General features: G+C 41.2%; 2 protein-coding genes across 2 annotated transcripts; both read left to right on the top strand.

The window, feature by feature from the left end:
- The first annotated feature begins 1,699 nt into the window (after positions 1–1,699).
- On the top strand, positions 1,700–24,895 carry LOC119171656 (uncharacterized). Its single transcript, XM_037422445.2, has 10 exons — positions 1,700–1,837; positions 7,078–7,105; positions 10,074–10,179; positions 10,788–10,873; positions 12,824–12,910; positions 16,801–16,949; positions 18,572–18,665; positions 21,866–21,959; positions 23,984–24,076; positions 24,697–24,895. Exons 1-10 carry the CDS (start codon positions 1,835–1,837, stop codon positions 24,863–24,865), a joined length of 909 nt encoding a protein of 302 aa, XP_037278342.2. The 5' UTR covers positions 1,700–1,834; the 3' UTR covers positions 24,866–24,895.
- Positions 1,909–4,799, top strand: LOC119171655 (uncharacterized). Its single transcript, XM_037422444.2, has one exon. The coding sequence runs from the start codon at positions 2,038–2,040 to the stop codon at positions 4,609–4,611; it is 2,574 nt and encodes an 857-aa protein (XP_037278341.2). The 5' UTR covers positions 1,909–2,037; the 3' UTR covers positions 4,612–4,799.
- Positions 24,896–24,969: the final 74 nt, after the last annotated feature.

The following is a 24,969-nucleotide window of genomic DNA, read 5'->3' as shown; positions in this document are numbered from 1 at the left end:
CCAAAAGGTTCACCATGTGCGCCGCTGAAGTGGTTTATCAAATACCCCTAAAGGGCACAAAAACCTGTTGGCCAGACGGTGCGCCGAGTCAATGATATCTAGCGAGGGAGCGCACTCTTACTGTGAGAAGTAAGGATCGGGCGCATTTAAGCGTGCATATTTCATTATGTGGATGCCTACCACGCTTCACCGAGCTTCAAATCTTGGGAAAAATCAAGAAACAGAGTATGGCACGGGAATATCAGGGGACTTTTTTTCATACAGAAGAGGGGTAGTGATTCTGTAAGTGCAACTTCAATCTGTGCGGATCAGAAGTGAGATACCTTGAGAGCGTTTGATAGCGTGTGTACATGGCTGAAGCACATTATGCATGCATTGACGTAAAAGGTATTTATGAGCCTGTTTTCGTGGAAGTGGAATTTCTTGTTTCAGCTATGTGGTGTGCTCTTCCTTTCGTCATTCCGCCAACATCCCAGCCTACCCTGCATGCCCTGCTTTGGAGTCTGTGAAATATGGTCACTTCAATACTAGAATATTGGTTTCCTCAGGGGACAACACACTTAGTATTTGCTGCTCTTTATACTAGCTGTTTCGCACGAAATCAGGTTGCCTTAGAGCGTGTACTTATAAAGCTAGATCAGTAAAGAAAAAGGACAAGCACATGGTGTGGGAAAGCTAAGGAAACAATGAAGGATCTTATGATTGACATTTAAGTTTGGGCATGAGCCCACATGAAGCCTTGAGTTTTATGGAGAACAATCAAAAGCTGCATATGTCCGCAATATAATTGAGAGATTGTTAAAAGTGTATTGATGGCAGAATGCTACGGAGAAAAGGAAAACGTAAGTACTGGGAAGAACTGTAATATGAACATTTTGCCTGAAGGGGTGGAAAAGTGGGCAATAATTTTGTTATTATTATTATTTCTGTAGTCGAATCGTTTTACTCGAAGTAGACAAGGCATTATAAAAAGTTTTTTTCTCTTTTGTAGAGAGAGGTGGCACATATGTCGCAGCACCGTTATAAAGCAGAAGCTTATGGCATGCATTTATCCTTTGTCCGCGTTTTATCGCGGCAAGATATTTATGTTCTTGGCATGCACTGCTAAAGGGCACAAAAAAGTTGTTTTGGTATGAACCACGCATTGAAGTAACGATAAAAAAAGGCATGTTGCAGAGCACTAAAATGCGACCGCATTCCACCTGCAACCGTAGGCCTGTAACTTATAAAGGGGAATGTGCGGGACCTAAAATCTACCCTATGCATTGACTTAAGCAAGGGGTGTGATTAACCTTCGCTTCCTCCTCATGGGGAAACTGTGCTCTGCTATGCCTGCAGCAACCTTGTGACGCAATAATTAACGTCACGCAGCAAGGCACAAGTGATGAACCATAGCCTCCTATATAAGTTATAGAGGAGGCTATGGATGAACCATAAACGTGACTCATGTGACGCGACTGAAGCGATCGCAGCATTACTAATGGTAACGTTCAAAACTAGTATAACCCAGTAAAAATGAACTATATATTTGAATATTTTAAAAAATATATAAAATGATTACAACGTTAATTACAAGGTAGTATTGTGAATGTTTTCTTCCAAAAATGTTTAGAAAAATACGCTAATATACCGGAAGTGAACGAGTGGAAAAGGCCATATTAGCGTTTCAAATACTCTCCAGAGTCATGTGTTATGTTTTTTGAAGCTACTAACAAAGTTTGTTTACCAAGTTGTTAACATTGAATGTGAAATAGACAAAAAGCGGTCGCTTCGCCGGAGAGCTAGCTGTCTTCAACGCGATCTACCTCACCCAGTGAGTTACTGCAGTGCAAAAATGGTAAGCCGATAGTGCCGGTTTGATTTCCGTACATTCCCAGCAGCCAATGAGCATCGCGGATTATCGGGTTATGCAAGATGGCGTACGTCGATAGCCTCCTAAACTTCTGCTCTGTCAGCTTCATTTCACCCCTGCCTTAACAAGCTAAGATTAACTTCCCTCAGAAAGTATGATCGGAAAGTGTCACTCTTTGGCCTGTGATGCTTTCGACACTGTTCAGCTTAGTTGTGCTTGTGCTCGGTCTGATGCTGTGTCATAAGTGGAACCCCTTCTTCGGAAGCGTAGTATGTAGTATAATAGCCTTCTACGGCATCAAGAAGGTGCTGCAAGGAAAGCTAGACAGCGTGATCGAAAAGTTTTCCGGAAGGAGCGCCACGAAATGTCGGCTGCCGGAGAACGCCTTTATTCTGCCGGACAGCGCCGTGAAATTTGTGAGTCACCTTTACGGTGTGCTTTCAGGCCAGGAGACTTCGAGCGCGGAGTCGCAAATAGGCCCCACCTGCCTCACATTGTCTTCTCGAGGCGAAGACGGCGATGCAGAGCGTCGCTGTCCGCCGGACTACGTTACCGCAGAGGTGAAAGCCTTCGTGGACAACATAAAAACCCACTACATAGACTCCTGGTATGCTGCAGTGAGCAGCAATCAGGATTTCCCGCGGGAGCTCGAGTACATTATCGAAGATGTGTTGCGGGCCCTTTACCTGCGGCTCGGTTCCTTGGACGTGTGCAGCCTGCTAGAGAAAATGCTGCCCGTGGCGCAAGCTCACTATAGAAAGTACAGGGCGTGCCTCGTGGCAGTGGAGCGCACCAAAAGGAACAGCTGCGACGAATCGTGCGAAGCGATGCGGCGCGAAGCCATCAAGCGGCGATTTTCATTCAAACACATTGCCTTCGAGAGCGAAGCCTCGGAGCAGCAATATTTGAGAGGAGTCACTTCGGTGTTGGTAAAGCTCATAGAGCCGCCGCACCTCCTCGCTAGTGCGGCAACAAACGCGCTGGTGGTTGACATTCTCACCAACAACATCCTCGCTCGTGGTGTCGACCTCTTGTGCACGCCCGAATGGCTAAACTGGGTGTTACTTTTCCTGCTTTCAATGGAAGAAGACGCCGAAATACTTTCCATGAACAACGGTGATATGGCAGATCAGCATAGCGATCAAAGTAGCGTGGAGTGTGGTAATGGTGACTGTCCGTGCAAGGCGAAGCAAGAGCCTTCAAGCACGGGTGCGCGTACTACCGCAGAGAGTGCGAACACTGACCGGTCTTCCAGTATCAAGCAGGATGAGCAATCTATGTTGCCTTATAGGGAATCTAGCTCATCCAGTCTCAGTTCAGCCAAAGGGAGTGAGTGCCTAACTCTCCCAGCTGTTTATGTTGGTACGCAAGACTGCTCAATAAAAATCTTTAGTGCCAATGATATCGAAAAAGCTGTTGAAGCAGAAGTTTTCTTGGGGTCGTTGGTGTTCTCGGACATTGGCATAATACGCACAGAGTCGAGGTCTGTGCCTGGGAAAGGAGTGCACACTGTTTACTGCATCAGGTACGAAGTTCGCAAGCACAGCGATGACTCCACAGCGCCCTCGACTGAAGTCCGCAAAGTATGGAGAAGGTTCAGAGAATTTCTGGAACTGCAGGGAAGCCTTGAAAGCAACCCACAGTTGAGAAAGCACCTGAAAGGAATCCGTGGCCCTAGCCGTGGATTGGGGAGCATGTTATCTGACAAAAAGAATGTACAAGAGCGACTCGTATTTCTGCAGCACTATCTGAAGCTTCTTTGTAGTCGTGAAGCAATTGTAAACAGCAAGGAGTTTCACAAGTTCCTAGATTTTTCTGATGACGCAGAAGAGCAACAGGCGACTCCGATGCGGCGACAAACTTCGTCGAGTCGTTTAGACAGAGTCTTGAAGCAAGGAGTCAAGAGCACATTAGAATTGCTCAAAACCGCTCTGCCAGGAGATGACCACAGTTCCTTAAGCCCGCTTTCACCTTTGGAAGGCAGCATGGTGTTGATGTCTGACTACCTTCCCAGTGATCTTGAGTACTCGTTTGCTGAAGAGAACCATCGTCAGCAGCTGCAGCAGTGCATGTTTAATTTCATTGACAACTTTGACCAGGCATCATCGCCTGAATTCTCACCGCCGCTCACCCCAAGCTTTTTATCTCTGCCTCAGGACCGGTCGCCAAGCACTGCATCATACAAGAGCACCCAGGAAGTGCCGACCCCTGAAGTTCACTTCCCGCCAATGGAGGCAGACATTGTGCCATTGTGGCGAGGCAATGTTCCACAGACGCCGATGGAGCGGGTCGTAGAGTCCCTCCATATAGACATTCCACTGTTTGCTTCAGTAGTTGATTTAGTGGCGGACTCCCTCGACGACGGCCACGCCTGCAAGTCAGCTAAGCTTGTACTGTTTGTTGAACTCTTAATGGGCAGGGCACTCGAAACGTCTCTGAGGGATCAGCTAACTGAACTCTTTGGGGTGGCCAATTGCACTTTTTATTTGCACAGGTTGCACGAACAGTTGTGGGGCTCCGAAGTCATTGCACGGTTATTTGGGGAGGCACAGCTTGCCAGGGGTCTGGTAAAGGCTGTGCCTGTATGGGCACAGCTTGTTTTTGGTGTGGACAATGTGTGCAAGGCAGCAAGGACACTCGCTAAGTCCATACAGATTCGAGACCTGAACAAATGTCTAGTTTACCAGTTGTTAGATATCCTTGTCAATTCTCTGCTCGCTCAGGACAACTGTGATGCCAGGCTTGATGAAAATGCCTGATAGAGTTATGCACTATTTTTTCCCATTCAATATTAGCTTTATTGGCCCCAATGTTAAGCCATGTATAAGCTGTGTATTCTATTCTCAGCCATCTATTTATTTACTGTTACCTGGACACCTTGTTGTGATGCTTGTTACATATCGTGAATACACTGTGTACAATAAATTTATCATTCCGTAAATGAAAACTTCTATGTTTACATGCTGTGTTGAGCAATGTTGCTGGAAGATGTAATGAAATGGTGAGAGTATGAAAAATTTTAGTGGCAAGAAACTTTTACGTGAATAGTAGCTCAAGTTGTGGCACATGCCTCAAACATATTCCATACTGTGATGGGTTTTAATAAATTAATTATAATAAGAAAATTGCTGGAATATGAGTGTGTTCTAACCGCGGGTCCTAACATTGAAACAAGGCAGAAGTCCCGGGTGAAATAGAGGTTTGAAGAGTCGAAAGATCCTTAAATAGGGGGTGAATGGGTATTGGGCTAGTTAGTTTCACGTGTTCGTTAAACTGTGCTACATTTGTGAGGTACGCCAGGTTAGAAATGACTCCCCGAACAAGGACGGCACTACAAGCTCTATGAACTGGGTTTATTGAAACATGAGATAAGGTTTTTAAAGAATTGTAACAAAGTTGTGTCAAGGCGGGTGAAAAAACAATGGTGCGAGTGGTTGTCTCTGGCTAAGCGAGGTGTTGACGTGCTAAACTGGCGATAACCCGCTGGTTGATAACCAAGCATACCTGTAATTGTAGCGCACTTTAAAAGGACTTACAACTTGTAAGAGCTTGTAATAGCTGAAATGAAAACACCGTGACTTGTAGTGACACATTTAAGCATCCTTTTCATGATCTGTGTAGGACCTATATTTTGAGATCACGTGTAAAAGTAACAAATATTTTGCATGTCACGCAGCTTACCAGAACAGGTCTGAGGCTGGATTACGAAGTCGTTCACTTTACTGTACCTAACCTGATGTTGTTATGTGCACCATAATTAGTGCTCAAGATTAGTATGTATATATTATTGTAGATCCTCTCTATATTCTGTGCTATTTACGAGGTAAAAGTAGTTGCACGTTGAGCACTCCTGCTGCCTTTCCTGCAACTTGTTAAACATGTTGAGCTGCAGCGCATGTGCAGCAAAACTGGTGCACACAAATATGAGTTCCTTTTGCTCAGATTTCTAACCGTTTGTGGCATGTGTTGTGTACAAATGACTTCATAGTCACTGCGGATGGAAAAATTTTTATGATGTTTCATGATGTTTCATAGGGTTTCCCGTGTTATTGTTGCGTGATTAGACACTCTGACTGGTAAGGTTTTCGTTGTGCTAAAGGAAATGAGTACCGTGAAATATGTTGTTGGCCTCGTTTAACAAACATTACCAGGAGATGTCGCTGGAGTCAATGTTTCGGCGTGCATGCCTATGCGCGTGTATGTGTGCAAAGCATACGCACATGCTGAGTTAGGCAGTTGGCTCCTGTCACACCCCCTTTTCAAGGATTGTTCATACTATGTTAATACAATTTAAAGTATATAACTAGTGCATTCAGATGGCATTGACCAAACATCTGTAACATGAAAACTCAAAGGTACAGTGAAACGAACTACCACAGTTGATATGCCTAAGTTGTTCCTGAGAAGCTGAATTTTGTTGATATATACACACACATATACAAAGAGAAAATTGCGGTCAATTGCACGAATGCCTATACATGAGGCCTACTACTTGCAACATCACTTACCTTGTGGTCTCCAAGTCAGCTAATGAAGAATAGGCAATATATCCACTGGAAGTGCACTTTGCTTCAAGAGCAGAGCAAATAGTAGAAAAAAAAAGGCAGTAGGGATTTCAACTCTACTGTGGTGTTAGGCAAAGAAGGCTGTGAAGAAATCTTTACAAAGAACCTTACCACTACCAGTCTTCAGATTATATTTGAAATGAGGCTTCTTTAATAATGGCGGTGTGAATGAGGAAGGATCGGTGACTCGCAACATCGTTCTTGTACAAAAAAAAAGTGGGTGTCGGGCTAGTGGTGTAGGATATGGAGCAAATGGCAAGCAATTCACTTAATAAAAATAAGTGCGTGGGAAAGAGAAACATGTTCAGAGACAATGGAAGATTAGATTGTGTAATGACGTTATAAGGTTTGGAGCCATAAATTGAAATCATCTTACACTGGATGGGAGCAGTTATGCATTTGCCAAGAGAAACCTTCATCCTGTAGTTGGCATAAATTAGCCAGTGGCAGTGATTCCTTTAAATGAAATGGAATTGTAGCTGCACCCATTCAATATTGCATCTTGGCTGTGACCTTTTGAACATATTTTGTCTTCTGTACTAAATGGTGGCTTAGTGAGAATCAAGTTGCAATTGAGCCTTCGGTTGTTTGATGACTTGTACACTTGAGGATTACATTCAAAATCTGACATGCGTCACTTTTTACTAATCTTGATTTCAGTATTCTGTGTTTATGAAGCAAGATCTGGGTGAGTGGTTTGGAAAAATTCTCGCCTTTCTTTTTTATTCTTGTACTGAAAGCAAATGTTGAATGAACAGGCATTGTTGGAATGCGCTTAAATGAAAATTTTGACAAACAATAAATTTGTAGTAGAGAAAATTAATTGACTGATTTGATTTGGGGGGTTAAACGTTCCAAAACCACGATATGATTATGAGGGATGACGTAGTGGAGGGCTCCGGAAATTTCGACCACCTGGGGTTTTTTAACGTGCACCCAAATCTGAGCACACGGGCCTACATTTCCGCCTCCATTGGAAATGCAGTCGCCACAGCCGGAATTCGATCCCGCAACCTGCGGGTCAGCAGCCGAGTACCTTAGCCACTAGACCACCGCGGCGGGGCTAGTAGAAAAAATTGTTGCTGAATTAGTTGCTTCGGTAGTTTGGGTTTTTTCCGCACATCAAAGTGTTGTACTGAACGGGCCAATTGACACAGGAATTCTAAGCTCCCTCAAACATGTTCACAACGCAGTTTGAAGAGGCTGGCACTGCTGTGCTCCTCTGTGAAAAATTTCAGTTAAATTTTCCATGCTGGATTCGTTTTGTAATATAATATTTTCCATGATGAAAATGTGTGAGCTGTTGTTTCCAGTTTAAGATATGTTGCTTGGGCACGTTTTTCAAGGCCATCAGAGCTAAAAGCGTTTGCTTCTTGGAAAGAAAGAAATTGTATTCAAATAAGGAAAAACCATAGTATTTGGTGTTTTACTCCAGTAAACCATGAGGGTAGCTTCTTTCTCTTTATTAGTTGATATTTCATTTGCTTCTATCTTGCTCATTGATAAGCACACCTGGAAAAATTGTGTTAAATCAGTATTTGTATGATACTTCACGATTTCTAGTGTAGCATAGGATTTTTCAAAAAGTCTTTCTGCTCTTATGCATTTAGAATGCTGAGATGCTCACATTTGGCAATCGCTAAAATAAGCAGACTGAAATTTGCACCTATGAAACAAGACATTTAGATTCTTTACATTATAACAAAATGACGTAAAAGTTGCAAGGCAACCCAATAAAAGCCTCTAGCTTTCAACTATGATGCAAAAAAAGTATACCAGTAATATCAACCACATCTGTCAACCAAAGTGGATAGCATCCACAAATTATACACATGTCTAGAGTTATGCCACTAAGTTTGGAATAAATCAAATGCATGATGATACCTAGGTGTGCAAAAGAGAAGCTTCTCGTAAGCGTTGCTACGATGACATTTGTTGATATGCGTGGAAGTGTTTTGCACTCCCAATTACCATTACGGATCACTACAAACACACCCAACTTTCTGTGCTTGAAAATCAAATGCTAAAATGAGATGAAATATCTTTCATAGTGCACACAGAGTGATGGAATTAAGGAGTAAAGTATCTACTTCTAGCAGCTTCTATTTCTATGGAAAACTGACCATGGGAGATGATTTAGGCTCCAACCAAAAGTTTTGAAGAAACCCGACGTTTCCAAACCGACTTGGTTCCTTCTTCAGGGGTGACTGCGGGGACTACGTAGCAGCGGGGACTACGTAGCAGCGGCGTCTTCAAAGCACTCGCGGGGAGGATAATGACCCCTCTCTCTCTTTTGTTTTGCCGTGAAGAGCATGTGCATACATTGGGGGAAGGGTTCCGAGAGAGCGGTTGAGAGGGCAGCCCATATCGACCGCTCTATCGGAACCCTTCCCGCAGTGTATACACATGGACTGCGCTCCATGGCAAAACGAGAGAGTGAGGGGGGGGGGTTCATTATCCGCACCGCGAGTGCTTTGAAGAAGCCGCTGCTACGTAGTCACCCCTGAAGAGGGAATCAAGTCGGTTTCAAAACGTCGGGTTTCTTCAAAACTTTTGGTCGGAGTCTAAATTATCTCTCAGTGTCATACCCAACCAGACAGACTTCTGTCGAATGTTTACATTCAAAACTGACCATGTATAAAAGAACCCCCTTATACATTCCTCACATGCGCATTTTGATGTATGTAACATCTCTACATCTAGTCCCAGCAAGGAATCTACAGGCATGTTTGTACTGAAATCCCATTTTCGCACATCGTTCCCGCAATGTTTTTCTGCGATGGATTGTGAACTGTCACTGCACTATAGATGTGCTGATGTGGCATGTCAGTGGGTTGTGGCAACCTGCCACGGTGGTCTACTGGTTATAGTGCCCTACTGTTGACCTGATGGTCACAGGATCGAATCTCCGCTGCAGCAGCCACATTTTTGGTGGAGAAAAATGTGCTGGGGGCTTGTGCGTGTAGGTAGATTGAAGTCCACAGTAAAGAACCCCAGGTAGTCGAAATTTCTGAAACCCTTCACTGTGGCATACCTCGTAATCATATACTTGTTTTAGAACATGAAACTCCGGCAATTAATAGTATATTAGTAATGAATTGTGGCAACTGCCACAAGGCTATCAAAATTGTCTAAAAGGGCCCGATTTTGACAGTGGTACGAAAGAGAGACCACACTTCCATCAAGGACTCTCTTAGCCTAAATTGAATAACAAATGCTTCTAAGGTAGTGCAATGTGCAACGCTAGTATTTTATCAGCAATTTTATTCCAATCTTAACTTGTTTTTGTTATACAGTTCCCAGCTACTGCATTTTTTTGTTATCTCATGAAAAATGTATTGAAAGGATTTTATTGTACACTGAGTGAAAATAAAAACAAAATAAGAGTAGCTCGTGTGATAAGTCCTCCATCAGTTTTAAGTATGTGCCCACATCATGACAGTAGATTTAAATTCAAGCTCTGAAAGTGCAACACACGGTTTATTGTGATCACCAAGCTCATTTATTATGAGTGATTTCAAATATTTTATGTACTGTGCCAATGCTTTGCATATATTGACCAGAGGTTGCCAGCAATATATATATATATTTTTCTGGTTTCTCCAAAGTTGTAAAAAAAAAGAACGCAGGAATTAGTTGCTTCTACTAATTTTCAGCTCACGATGATGCAATCTGGAGCTGCGCTTGGGCGAAGTCACCAAAAGATGGGAGTGACCTCATTTTGACTGGTTCCGTTGATGACACTGTGAAGTGCTGGAAGTGGCAAGTTGACCTGTTGATTCATAGCTGATTTGTCATAGTTGGGTTTATCTTAGTGCATCTTATTTTCTCATCTATTCAGGTCTGATTGTAAAACACATTTTCAAAAATCTATTTGCATTCTTGTTCGTGACTTAAGTGTACTTGCGCATACCCTGAAAAGCTGACCTTGTTCATTTAGTATGTTTAGCTAAGTAATGTACAGCAAAGGTAGAGGGTAGTCGTGCGTGAATCAAGACAAATTGAAAGTGTGGTACAGATACGCTCTACAATTATGGTATATTATTAGGATGTTGATAAGAATGTCACATCTATTGCGTGTCAGCTCATTTGTTATATAATCAGCCATACGAGCTTAAAAATCAAGCTTGCACAGTTTAATTATGTCAATATTCATGTTTATTTAGCATATTCCTACACATGTGTAGTCTTTTCCGCTGAAGTAATATGATGTAAACCACATCAGACAACATGTCCTTGTATAAACAGTTGCAGCTGGCCTGCAAATTTGGTGTAATGTTTCTATGAGGTTCTACGACGGTGTATACGTAACAAAGATCACTGTCAAATTAATTATAGGGGTCTTGCATATCGTTTTCTTGCTTCTCCAGTGATGACGAGAAACTGGTACTTCAGCACATTTTTGAGGGCCATGCTCTCGGGGTTTTCTCTGTTGATGTGTCTCACGACGGCAAAGGTGAGCTGTTCATATTGATTTATTGTTCTAGTTTTGTTTTCTGTTCCACAAGACATTAAATTTACACTGCCAAGATGTTTCAAAACTGTATTTCTGCTGTTTGGCAGTCATGCCTGGAAAGAAAAAAATAAATGTTGATGTCCTAGCTTTTTGTTTTTCAGCTTTGCACCACATCATAAATGTCAGTGCACCATAAATGTGAGATTTTCTGCATTTTTCTGCATTTGGGTTGCTTGGGTACAGTAGTATTTCTCGTCTTATTGTTCAATTTGTGGCTCATTTGAAGTACAACATGGTCCATTGTAAACAGTGATTGATTAACTAGCCATGTACAGGTTCCATCAAAATTTTGTGTGAGCTGGTGCAGAAACTACAAGTTGCACCACCTGTTTTATTTATTTATTTTCTTTTTTGGTCTTTTTTTTTCATAACAATCGCCTTATGGTAAGAGTGTCTTTTTTTTTTACTCTTTATAAGTAATTTACTCATATATAGCTGAAGGGGGACATGACCTGTGGAGAACAAAAAAAAAACTGTAAAAAGAAGTATTTTCTTTATTATACTATTGATATCTACAACTATCTTTTTGCATGTGAAGCCTGACTGAAGTCTTATGAAGTCACATCCTCAGCTTAGATCTGTGCAACGAATGTGAGCTAAATTTTAAATGTTTCTGGATCTCTTGTATACCTTATTGGACTTTATAACCAAAGACCACTAGAGTTGTTATGACCTTTTTTTACCTTAAAGCCGAAGTTGGGCACCACAAAGAGCCGCAAGTGGAAAACTCATTTTCTGATTACAAGCTTTTAAAACTTTATTTGGTTTTTCCTTCATGTAGTCATGGTACAAACATTGAATATTGATCATCTGCAGAATGAATAGTTATGATTCAATCTGAAAACTGTTTACAACATTGCACTTACTGCATATTGTAGTATCTAGATTTTCCATAGCGTACAGTTTCTGCTGCATGGTATTTTTTTCTGTTGTCTCCAAAAACAATGAGAAATGTAGTTGTGTGCATTTCATAAACCAGCCTAGGCATAAAAAAATGTTTGCATATTTTAAAACAGCATGAAAAACTAATTTATTTATTTAGTTTCATCAGGTTTGAACATGTGTACTACCTTAAGCAATTTTTCGTATTAGTGTCCTTTTCGTGATCACCTACTATGCAACCTATCTTGAACTCAGAAAAGGAAAGTTAGCGCCACCCCTCAACCTTAGTGGTTAATCTGTGGAATATATGTTACATGATGATTCTCGACTAACTGAAGTGCCTTGAAGCGAATACATAGACACGGGATGTTTTTGAGTGCCTCCTATTTATATCTGTTTGAATTGCTTATTTCTCTGCCTATGTGACGACAACCTATTATCTTATCTGTTCCTAATAGGCTGCTTAGTCAAGTGAACGCGGCGGTTCACTATTTTCATAAAAGTCTATGTGAAGTTTGGACATTTCACTTTTTTCTTGTTCAAGACCGCAGCGTAGCACTACAGAAGCATGTATGAATTTTTTGCAAGATGGCTTTAAATTACAATCGAGCCCACCTGGGATATGATTTCTTGATTGTGACTGGCTCCTTTTAACGGGCTGTAGAAGAAAGGCAATGACAATCTTGAAATACAATCTCAATTGGGCTAAACCACAAATGAAAATGTGCCCCATGATGCTGATATTACAATCATTATACCGAGCTGTGTGTATATCTGTTGAAAAATGGCGTGCTCCTTCACTGTGTGGACCTAAAGAATGGACCTGGATTGAGAACCATTTGTCGAGTTAGTGGTGGTGGATTATTCGCAGCTCGAGGTGCATGGCACAATAAAGAAAAAAGATTGATGGAGCAGAATATATATGAAAATGGCAGAATGATGAATTATGAAATAAAAAATGATGAGGCATGTTATAAGTGAAAATATTTCCATGTGTTATTCTTACAGTGGCTGCATCAAGCTCCTTAGATAGCAACATAAAGCTGTGGGATTTAGAGACTGGCGAGGAGAAAAAAAACATTGATGCAGGTCCAGGTAAGAAAATGTACAGGTAATTTTCCTTTTCCTTATGGCGAATTCCACTGGTAGATCCGGAACGGCCGCCGAAATCCTGGAGCAAGCACTCGGATTGTGCCAAGTCAGAACTGCGGGTGGAACTCGCCTAAAATCGCGCTGGAAGTTGTTTGTACATACCTTTCTAAACCAGTACCGGAAACTTCCTCGACGTAGCCGATTATCTCCAGCTACAGTGCCAACACTTCGGCCGCGCACACAGCGGGAAAGCGCATACGGCTTATCGTCCTGGCTGCTGCTACTTCAAGCAAAACTAGTGCTCCCACTGTTGGTGAAAGCGAGAAGCAAACCAGCAGCAGCACATACAGCAGCATCAAACAATGCCATTTGAGAAACGTAAACAAGTGCACAGGGCATCGCCTTAAAGAAAAAAAACTTTGAAGGCAACATCGCTGCCTGATTCTACCGGAAATGGCGGCGGCACATTCTCAGTGTTCTGGCGAAATCCGGCTCTACAAGACGGAGCATGCGGAACGTTCCGTCACGGAGTAGGTTGCTCCTAATCTGCCTGTGGAACACGTGAACTTGCTCCGAATCTACCAGCGGAATGCAGATTCTTGGCCGCGGAGCAAGAAAACTTGCTCCCGCTCAACGAGTGGAATTCGCCATCAGTATATTCAGGCTTTTCACTGTTTAAGTAGGAAACTTGTAGTCATACCAGGGCAATGTTCATGAGCGATGACTCGGAGTTTTTTGGGAGTATTTTTTTTCCAAACACAAAGCAACAGCCATGAAGTGCTGCTCTGAATTACAGTAAACTCTCATTTAACGGAGCCTGAAAGAACCAGAGAAATGTGTTCCGTTTAACAAAAGTTCCGTTTACTGAGAGGCGGACTGAGTGTCAGAATTCAGGTATGAAAACAATCGGTGTGTTCCATTTAGACAGCATTTTTGTTAACAGATTTCTGTCTAGGGAGAGGCTACTGTATTGGTGGCTCTAATTCTCTAAATCAAAATGAACATTAAGCGGGAACTCATTGGTAAAGCTGCACGGCGAAGCTTGTGCCAAATGCACTGGTTTTATGCTGCAAATGTTATTGTAGCAGTGCCTTCTGCTCTGGACACGAATGGATTTTTTTTCACTATCTGATGAAACATGCCCTGTCAGCTAATTATTACTAAGGGAAAAAAATGCTTTGCAAACGATAATAACTTTGACGACTATGTGTCTTCTTATGACAGGCATGAAATAGGTGCAGCTACATATTGTCAAGTGGTTATGATGCTGAAGAAGGCAGCATTCATTGGCTTCGTGATCAAACTTTTTATTTGGTTGAACTTCTGCCCGGAAAATTAAAAGTCATATTACAAGCGATACACACTGTAAACTGTTAGTGGTGTACAGAGCGTCAGCCGTTGTTTAATCTGATCTGTGGTAAGGCACGATGGCATTTATGCACGCTGCATTAGCGTTATTGCTACTGCTTGCAAAAGCTCTTCAAAAAGCTTAACTATTCATATTCTGTGCTTACTTATAAGAGAATGATCTCGGACAATTGCGAAGCTTCCAGAAAATTGTGACGCTGTCTGCATTGAGCATCACTAACGACCTTTGTGATTGAAGTTGGAAGTCGGAAGTTTGTTATTAGCAAAGTAGTGATACATAAAATGAAGGAAAATGCTTTACAGACTAGGGTCCCATAGTCCAAGGACTGTGGGACCTCCAATACATAAAAATAAATCAAGAAACGGGCATGGCAATAGGAACAAAGAAAGGAAAATTCATCATGGTCTCTTTTTCTTTGTTAAGTGCCATCTAATGAAAGTAACAGCCAAGGAAACTATAGAGGCAGTGGTATTTTAATGTAAATATAAGAAATTGAAGTGGACGAAAACTGGTAAAGACCGAATTCTATGGATAACATGTAGGCTCTGTTCCTACCAGTGCCATGTTGTCTTTTCATTCACCCTAATTTCTTTATTGTTGTACCAGAATTACTAAAGTAGAGTTCAAGAGCACTAATACGGCCCCTAAACATTCTTTAGCTTCTATGTCAGTCGGTTTCATTGTAATTTAGCTATAGTGGACATTGAAATAGCTAACGCTTTCAATGTCTACTTTCAGTCTGTATTCACACATGACAACAGTTCTCTCCCAGTATTCAGAAGCCCTAATCCTGAGCTTGCTATTGATGATGTGTTGATTAATGAGAACGGCATCCTTAACAGGATACTTAAGTTAGACACAAAAAAGTGCACTGGTCCTGACGACATTCCAAACAGCTTTCTTGTACGATACTCTCTGTGGTGTGCACATTATTTGTCAATCATTTTTCGAAAATCTGTATTTTCAAGCACTTTCCCCCAGTCCTGGAAACTAGCCAAAGTCTTGCCCTTGCATAAGTCTAGTAACAAGCAACTCCTGTCCAACTACAGACCGATATCACTTACTTCAAATTTTGGTAAACTGCTTGGGCATGTCTTTCACAATCATATAACGGAATATCTTGAGTCAAATAACCTACTCTCGAACATTCATTATGGCTTTCGTCGTGGTTTCAGCACACTAACACAACTGGTCGAATTTGCAATATCCAGCAATCTTGACATTGGCAATCAGATTGACGCATTATTCATAGACTTTTCCAAGGCCTTCGACACTGTTATACACAATAAGTTGCTAAGTAAAATTGATGCTATTTTAAACAACCCTCGGTTAACCAACTGGATAGCTAGCTTTCTTGAATCTTGATCTCAATATGTGTCATTCCACTCCACTTCGTCCTCAACTGTCGATGTACTAACTTCGGGTGTTCTACAGGGATCCGTTCTAGGACCTTTATTATTTTTAATATTTATAAATGACCTTCCGAACAATTCGAAGTTTCAGGTCCGTCTTTATGCCGACGACTGCATTTTATATCAAGTAATTTCTTCTTCTAGCGATCATGCCTTACTTCAGGATTCCTTAACCAGCTTTTGCACATGGTGCAGGCTTTGGCAGATACATTAATTTTCAGAAAACTGTAGTGGTATCATTCACTAACAGCCGTTCTCTGTTGCTGCATGATTACACTTCCGAGAACACAATAATTCCCCGGGCACAAGAGTATAAATACCTTGGGGTCATCTTATCACACAACTTACATTGGTCGCGGCATATTGATTACATCACATTCAAAGCACTGAAAAAATTAGGTTACCTGCGTCGTACGTAATCTAAATCTCCGAAATGCACCAAGTTACTGTTGTATAAAATGCTCATACGCCCTATACTAGAATATGCTTCTTGTGTCTGGAACCCGTATATAACATGCGACATCAACAAAATGAAATCTGTTCAAAGGAAGGCGGTTCGTTTCATTTGCCATCCCTACGATCATAACTTTTCACCTTCATCAGCAATGACTGCCTTGAAACTCTCTCTCCTATCCACCAGACGGGATACCGATTCTTTGAAGCTATTGCATTCATTTCTTCACTCATCTTGTCGACTATCTTCAGATGATTACATCTCATATGCTGATACTCTTTCAACTAGACGTTACCACAGCCTCAACTTAAAGCTTTTCTTTACACACACGAACATTTTCAAGAACAGTTTTTTTTTTCCTAGAGATATTGAAATGTGAAATGACTTACCCGGTAGTATTCGTGAATTATCGTTGTCGGAAGTTGTAGACGCACTGTTATAATAAATATTTTTTTTTATTGATGTCAACCTTGTAATCAGTGTATTTTGTTCATGTAAATGTACCCCACTCCTGCAATAGCCCTGTATTGGGCTGCAGTATTTGAAAATAAATAAATAAATATAATAATAACAATAAAGGTTTTTATTTCCACTAATACATAATTAATTGTGTTGCTATATATGTGATAATAAATGCTTGCTTTTTTTTTTTGTCCAGTTGATGCTTGGTCTGTAACATTCTCACCCGACTCACGGTTTCTGGCGTCTGGCTCCCATTCGGGCAAGATAAACCTCTATGGCATCGAGTCCTGCAAGTTAGAATCATCGCTTGACACCACGGGGAAGTTCACACTCAGCATAGCTTTTGTGAGTCATTCTCTGTTCTTGTGTTCAAATTGACAGCATGCAGGGAAGATTAATGTTCCTAAATGTGAGATGTTTGAGACCGTTGGGCAAATAAAGCATGGTGTACATGAGCTTGCATACAGTGGGAGAGCTGCCCCCCTCCTCCCCAAATCATTTAAGGGGCAGACTGGTCTTAGACATTCTTTTGCTCATTTCTTTGGTGATCTTGGTCAAACTGCACAGAATCATGCAGTTTTTTCTGCTGATTTCAAATATATATTTAGGTTTCCTGTAACTCATCTTATTCCCAAATTTAATAAGCTCACCCCCTATTGTTTAAGGCCGCCATAGAAAAAAAAGTACTTAATTAAAACTGGTATTTAAGATATGCCAACATACATAATGATATAGATTGAAAGTATACAAGAGCTTTTTGTTTTTAGGCCTTTCTTGGTTATTTTACAGTAAAATGAACTATCCATTTTCAGAAGCCATTGGAATTGTGTTACAATTTTAATGAGTAATTAATTTAAAAGGCTTGTGCTCTAAATTCTGCTCCTATACTTGCATTCTACACACATACAGGTTTCCATTGCAAAAAGAATTATTGTTGTACCTGCCCTAGCTGCAGAGTTATTGAGGCCTCAAAATCGAACAGTCGTAGATTTAATTTTTTGAGAAAAATGGAAAAAACTGAGAACACCCAGCTTCTTCAGAAAGCAACAATCATGGTGCGCATGTTTGAAATCCTCATAAAGGTGCTCATAAATTCGTAGCAGAGCTTCTAACACAGGTGCCGGCAAATTATAAAGAAGCCTCAAAGTCAGTTCCCCATTTTTTTAAGATTATGCCTCTTAACAGCACTAAGTATCTGGACAGTTAGAATGACATTAAAATAAAATTACCACTTCCTGGTGCTTGAAAATTTACAGAGAGATAGAAAAATACTTGCAAAAACAAAATATGTCAATTTGAAAAAATGAATTTTATTGTCACTTTTTAGTCCCAAAGACCAGTCTGCAACCTTAAAGAAGGGGCACCAACTCTGCCTTATATTCTTACTCATTCAGGCCATTTTTTAATGACAACATTATGTGTATGCACATTTTTTGATGATAATGGTGATTGAAGATCTATGATGTATTCATAAGAACTGTTTAGTACCTCCCAAATTTATATTTACACCATAGTACCAATGGGAGGCCTTTGTGAAAATGATGTTATCGCTTTATACTGAAGCCCCCTTTTTTTTTTTTTGGACTCCACCAACATGGTTGGGAGGGTAGCATTGTGGTGCAGCTTGATCTACTGTGCTCGTGGGCTGTCAGTTTTCCACACGGGCGTGCCTTTTCTGTTTTTATAGCAGTATACAAAATGCAACTTGTGTATGCCAAGGTCACTTGTGTATGCCAGACTGGTCACTGCCTTGATGACAGATCACAGAAACAAAGCTTCGTTGTAAGAAATAATTGTGCATCATATTCCGTGTACAGGCAGGTGTACGGCCAATACTGCACATATGAGCAGAAGCTGCACGATTTTTTTGTATAGTGCAAAAACTTTGATTGGTGTATACTTCCGTGTCTTTTTTGTTAGCAGGCATCATTTTCTCGACTCATTTCGTGCTCAATTTTTTCTCGCAGAGTCCAGATGGAAAGTACATTGCAAGCGGTGCCATTGATGGCATCATCAATGTGTTTGACATTTCCACAGGAAAACTGGTGCACACACTCGAAGGTGATTTTTTTTTGTTGACAGCAATGTTTTTGTGTCATTAAAGGTAATGACTTGGTGAATATTAGGCAATGTGTCATTATTGAATTTGTTCTGAAATGAGGTGTAAGTGCAAGAGAAATAGGGGACCTTGTGAACATAAGAATTAAAGCACCACCTATGCAATGTGGGAGTAAACAATGTGCGAGAAATCGGGCTGCGAAGATTATTATTATTTTCTAGTTTATTATGTGTGCCGGAGAATTTTCAAGAGAGCAGTCGAGCCTTCAAGAAAGCAACTGAAAGAAGTTTATCGTTGTAGTGGATTGTATGCTCATCTAAATTTTGACGCCCCGCCGCGGTGGTCTAGTGGCTAAGGTACTCGGCTGCTGACCCGCAGGTCGCGGGTTCGATTCCCGGCTGCGGCGGCTGCATTTCTGATGGAGGCGGAAATGTTGTAGGCCCGTGTACTCAGATTTGAGTGCACGTTAAAGAACCCCAGGTGGTCAAAATTTCCGGAGCCCTCCACTACGGCGTCTCTCATAATCAGAAGTGGTTTTGGGACGTTAAACCCCACAAATCAATCAATCATCTAAATTTTGACCTATTGTCACTTGCAACAAGCTACCAGGGTGATGTTCTCCTGGCACACTTCCTATCATTTTTACAGTAAAAGCTGTATATGGCTAGAAGAAATGAAAATCTGTTTGGCAGCGGTGTCATGAGCGTTCTTCATTTGTTGTGTTATCAGTTACGTCGTTCCCAATCATGTGCGCTATTGGCTGCGATGTGAGTGACGTCGTCGCAGCCATGACGCTGAGTCCCGGCACAACAGTTTCTCCTGAGACCTCCCCGCCGAGTTGGCTTGGGATGTCAGATGCCTGCAACAACGCGGCATTGCGGCGTCGAATGTGATGATTGTGGAAGCGCGATCGCCGGAGCGAACGCTGCTTTTGGCGGGAGTTTCTCCAGCAGCACATTGGATTTGGCTGCGACACCTGTGACCGCCTGTAATTCGAGAAAAACCATTGTGAATGACGCACTGCAAAATGCATTTAACCGCTCATTACATTCCTCCATAACCGTGATCATGGGGCATGTGAAAAATAAACACTGTTGTAAACCTGAGTGAAAGGCGTGTCTATTCTCAGAAGCATCAACGTGTAACCAGTAATTGTGAAACGCCTCAGTGCCATGTCGGATTTAATCCACTGGTAAACACCGAGGCCGCACATTTCAGCTCCCGCTGGTTAACCATATGTACGGAGTGCTAGGGAAGTGATTATTTTTAATGATAGTTTCGCTAACATATTACTCATTGCTAAAAACACACAATAACACCTTTAGCTTTAAGTGTTTAGTTGTGAACCCATCGCTTTGGATGGTAAAATACTTTTTAAGAAATTCGGATACAGCGGAGAACGTGGGGTTGTGATGATTGTCAACTGTCTGTACAATGGACCGTGCACAAGGTGTTTTCATAATGAAGTGCATGGGACCTACCTTCTGCAAAATATATTAGTATTTAAAGTTGTATTCTCTGAAGCTTCTTATGAGGCACGAAAAACTCTTTGAGGAAAAGCACTCATCAAATTCAGCCTAAGAGGACGTTTACCATAAACTTTTCATCATTTCTTTTTGAAAAAATTGGTGTTGGATTGCATTCCTGGAAAGAGTTCAATAGCAAGTTTCTGACTTCTCAAGTTTTATTTTATTTACATGACTAACAGGCATTGGAGTAAGGTTAAAGTAGAAAACCAGCATAGTTGTTAGATTGCAGTCAGCTCATTTGCGTCCTACCTATTGAGTACCTCCAGCAGTGAATCAATGAACACACATGCTAATAGAATGAAAGGAGCAAATATTCTTTTAGCTCTGCCAAATGTTTGGTATCACTGAATTATGGTAATGACTATTGTTCTAGGCATTATTAAATATCATGCAGTTTATGCATGGTTTATGCTAAAGAAAACAGATGAAAACAAAGGAGATTTGCAATTTATTATGAGTGCAAAACAAGCAAAAATTATAAACTGTGATACAGTCTGTGGAAATCCCAAAAAAAGCAGAAGTTGAGAAGAGATGAAAAAATGGTAAACATGGGGTGTCGATAGAACAGAAGTTCTTAAAAGGGGACTTGTCTTCTTACAGCCTTGAAGTCCGCTTTTTGAAACGTCTGCTCCATCGACACACAAATTTTTCATCTCTGCACATTTACTGGCAGTAGTGGAAAACACGCTTGTCTCAAAAGGAATTTTCTATATCCTCATGTTATCCTTGCGAGCCACTTCCTTTAGGAAAAAATACCCAATTTCTTCTGTATGTGCAAGTGATGGTCTTGTTTGCAAAGGGATGGCCTTCAATTGGAGTTGACAAGTATTTGTGTTTTTACATCACAACTCGGGTCTCACGCAGCGCTGAAGTTGTCCACTGCCGGTGTCCGTAACCACATTGCGTGAAATTAGAAAAAAAAAAAACTAGTACCAATGACACAGTGGGGCTCGAATCCATGTCCGCTCGGTGCCAGCCCAGAATTCCATCATTGAGCCACGCCGGTGCTTGGGACTCGTTGGCAAACTTGCCTTAAGTAGGCTTGATGTCGAGAAAGCAAGTGCATTAATACGACTTATAAGGCGTTTTAAAACAGCGAATGAACAACCAGTCATTGCACAATGCAGATAGCGTAAAGAGTGGTACGTTCTATGTTACAAAAGCTTGTTTTTGTTCAGCTATAGTGCATACTATGCAGCTATGGTGCAGCTATGGTGCATAACTGTGGTGCATACCCACTTCAGGCATGGTTCTTTGTCGTCCGCCACTGCATGAACAATTTGCACAAAATTCCTCGCAATAGTTTAGCGAATGTTGATTTACTACCCTAAAATTTTTATTAATAATGCCACGGTGGGCATCAAGCAAGTGTGCTTGCAGCAGTTACCCAATGAGTGTTCAGAAAAGGCTTTGAAAGGCTGCTCTTCTAGCTTTTCCTGTGACTGTGCTGCGCCTTCCACTCAGGCCTGGCGTTTTTTTCTGTGGAGGTCATCTCTTACGACTTGCTAGTGCATTGAAGAAGCATGATGTCTGTAGCATTGCTGCATGTGTACTGCGGTATTGGTATATGTATTTGTATTGTGCTACATTTGTTGGTTGCGAAGATAGTTCGCTTACTTAGCGGGTGATTACGCTTACATTGTTCTTTGCCTATGCTCTTCCTCCAATTCCAGGTCATGCCATGCCTATCAGGTCATTAACATTCTCGCCAGACTCTCAGATGCTAGTTACTGCTTCTGATGATTGCCACATCAAGGTTTATGACGTGTAAGCAGTGCTCTTTTTTTCTTTTAACAGAAGTGCAGTATACTAGAATGAGAACTAGACTTGTGCGAATAATGGATTATGAGTTCAAAGCGAATTCGAACAGAATAGTGATTTGGTCAAATAATTTTGAAGCAAATTCGAATAGTATATAAATGACACACAAAGCAAAATGGGAATATTTATTATGACCTAAATAAGCTGCACAATATTTTTTTAAGAATTAAAATAAGGCCTCCATGCAAACTTCCTTGTTTTTTTCATTCAAAAAAAGTCGAAACAACTTTGAGTAGTAGCAGGATTTGGCTTTTGGTAGGGTTCAAGTGATAACCTGTAAAATACGTAACATTTTAAATTTATTATACTCTGAGCATTAAGCCATCAGAACAAGCTTTTTATCTTAAAAAAGTGATAAATCGATTCTAGTGTAACATTCTCATTTAAAGTGGCCCTGCAATACCTTTTCAAGTAGACATGGAATGAGTTCACTAAGGAAGCTTATTGCCTCATAAATTCACCACCAAAAAAATTTTTAGAATCTGTCCAGTATGAGCGATGTTGCAAAGATTTGTCGCAAGTTGCAATTGCAGTATCTATTCTCATTTCCACAAAAGCACTGAAAGCTAAACAGGCAAGGGTGGCTGGGCGAAAGAAAATATGTCACCCGTTCCGAATGACCTTCAGCACAGTTTCTCTGTTTTTTTCCCCTCGAATACGCGGCTTTTCAGCGTGATCACTCATGTACTTGTGGAAAAGTAGAGGCCTGTTGCAGAGGCCCCAGTAACGATTGAGCGTGCCATGCTCAAATCAGCCAATGGTTGATACAATGGCTGTCACGAGTGATTTTTGAGATTGTGGTGTCCCTTGCTGAGAGAAGAGAGCAATCTTTAGCCGACTTTGAGAATATGTCTTAATTTGCAGTTGGCGTCCTGCGCTATAACATTGGTGACCTCGACTACCAATCGGCAGCATTTTCTGACCATGGTCAAAAACGTCTTGCAGTGCCCCTTTAAATTTGAAATGAGGCTTCGCGGCTGAGCTGATTTTTTTTTTTTTAAACAGCTGCTTTCACGGTTTAGCACCCCTAAACTTGAGTGAAACCACCTTTACAGGTGGTTACAGGCGGACTAATATACACCTATTTGTTCATTGCGAATACCTTGAAATTTTCAATAGTTTAAATTCGTATCAAAGTTAATTCGAACACTGTGTTATTTGTCCAAATATTTAAAGTGTTTGAATATTTGCACAAGTCTAGTGAAAGCTATTTTCTTACTTTTCTATTCATTGCACATGTTGGATGTTACCTGTTAGTCTAGGCACCCACAACCAGTAAACACCCTTCTGAAAGGACTCCCTTGTTGTGGGTGCCCTATTGTAAATTATATTCTGAAACAGCTGCTAAATCACACCAATGCTCTTTGGGGCCATGCGTGCATTTAACTTAGAGCATGTCGTACCAAAAAAAGCCCATTTCGGCGTTCCCCAAGGACATTAGCTGAACGCGATAGCCTACAATGAATGATCATAGTACTTTCCACTTCCAACATGCCTTAAATATTACACCATTGCAATGCCCAGTATTCTGAATGCTGCACAAACTCTTATTCGAAATTCACACAGAAGGGGTGTATTGTGGTGTACTGCTGTGCTGCTAAGTGCTGTTGTTGGTGCCATATTTCTTTGAATTGACCCCGAATTAATCGCAACTCTCATCTGCTCTGATGCAAGACTAACAGTGTGTTGATATTGGCTGAGCAAAATGGCAGTATCATTTCTGCACTGCGTTTCAATGTCACAGCCAATGGTTTAGCCAGAAGGGTCGTGTATACCTGGCATATATTTAATGCGGGCAATAAATGCTTGTAGCATAGATTGGAAGTGGAACTAGATCATTTGCTCAGGAGAAAGAAATAACGCAGAGAACTTTTCATTGCATCCCATATTCTAGCAGTAGCAGTGAACAGTTTTTATGTGCATTGTTATCCTCCAGATAGTGTGTATACTTTTGCTTACGTCTCTTCCAGCCAACATGCTGGTCTTGTGACCACGCTTTCTGGCCATGGCTCCTGGGTGCTGCATGTGACCTTCTGCTCTGACAACACTCACTTTGCATCGAGGTAAGTGTGGCCCAGTAAGTTATAGCCTGTACTGGATTCAGGGGAACAAGAGAGGCCAGCTACGATAAAATTTCGCTTCCACGTGTAATTCATAGTGGCAGAAGATAGATTTCATGGCAGATAGTGTTCAACTAGAAATTAAATAGCTTAGAATACAAGGACTATAAAAAACTTGAAGGACCGTTGACACCAAATTTGGAAACTCGAGATGTTTATGTTGCTTGGTAGTCTTGCATATGTGGGCGCTTCTCACAAATGAGGATTAATAAATGTTGCCTTTAAAGTATCTTAATTCGATTTTAAAGTAAGCTTGAGTGCTCATCGCAGTTTTCAGCATTTTGTGACTATTTCTAATGTTTTCTTCCTTGCCGAGTGCAGCTGCTGTTGGCCACCTTTCATTCACAAATGGTGGCACACATACAAACACTGTTCATACGGATGCTTGAGTTCTGATAACCAAGTTTGATTTTGTGCTCATGTAAAGGACTGGGTTTATTTGGAAGCTAGTTTGTGTCATCTAAGCTACGTACTACATCACTTAATAATCTTGTATCTTGCTCGACTACGAACAGTGCTGAAGGACAGTTCGCCTTGTGAAGTTTTTTCTTTCCAACTTGCAGTTCGTCAGATCGGACTGTGAAAGTATGGGACCTGCCGGCAAAGGAGTGCGTCCACACATTCAGTGAGCACACTGATCAGGTCTGGTGCACCAAGTACAACACCATGGGGAACCGCTTGGTCTCAGTTTCCGAAGACAAGAGCATCTATATCTATGACTGTCCTCTGTAAATAAACTATGTCTAGCTATTATACCTGGGATATTGGTGTTTATTTGTTTTTTCATAGTTAGCACTGGAAAAGAAAAAAAAAGATGCTATGCTCGGCGACAACTT

This window comes from Rhipicephalus microplus, chromosome 4, assembly GCF_043290135.1.
Source record: "Rhipicephalus microplus isolate Deutch F79 chromosome 4, USDA_Rmic, whole genome shotgun sequence".
Classification (NCBI taxonomy): domain Eukaryota; kingdom Metazoa; phylum Arthropoda; class Arachnida; order Ixodida; family Ixodidae; genus Rhipicephalus; species Rhipicephalus microplus.
Note: the sequence above shows the minus strand (reverse complement) of the source record. Positions and strands in the feature narration are given on the sequence as shown.

Bases quoted from the DNA above. Each gene is read 5' to 3' on its own strand.
- LOC119171656 (XM_037422445.2), top strand. The intron at 16,950-18,571 runs GTGAGTCATTCT...TTTTTCTCGCAG, and splicing joins TCACACTCAGCATAGCTTTT to AGTCCAGATGGAAAGTACAT. The intron at 18,666-21,865 runs GTGATTTTTTTT...CTCCAATTCCAG, and splicing joins ACTGGTGCACACACTCGAAG to GTCATGCCATGCCTATCAGG.
- LOC119171655 (XM_037422444.2), top strand. From the start codon at position 2,038: ATGCTTTCGACACTGTTCAGCTTAGTTGTGCTTGTGCTCGGTCTGATG.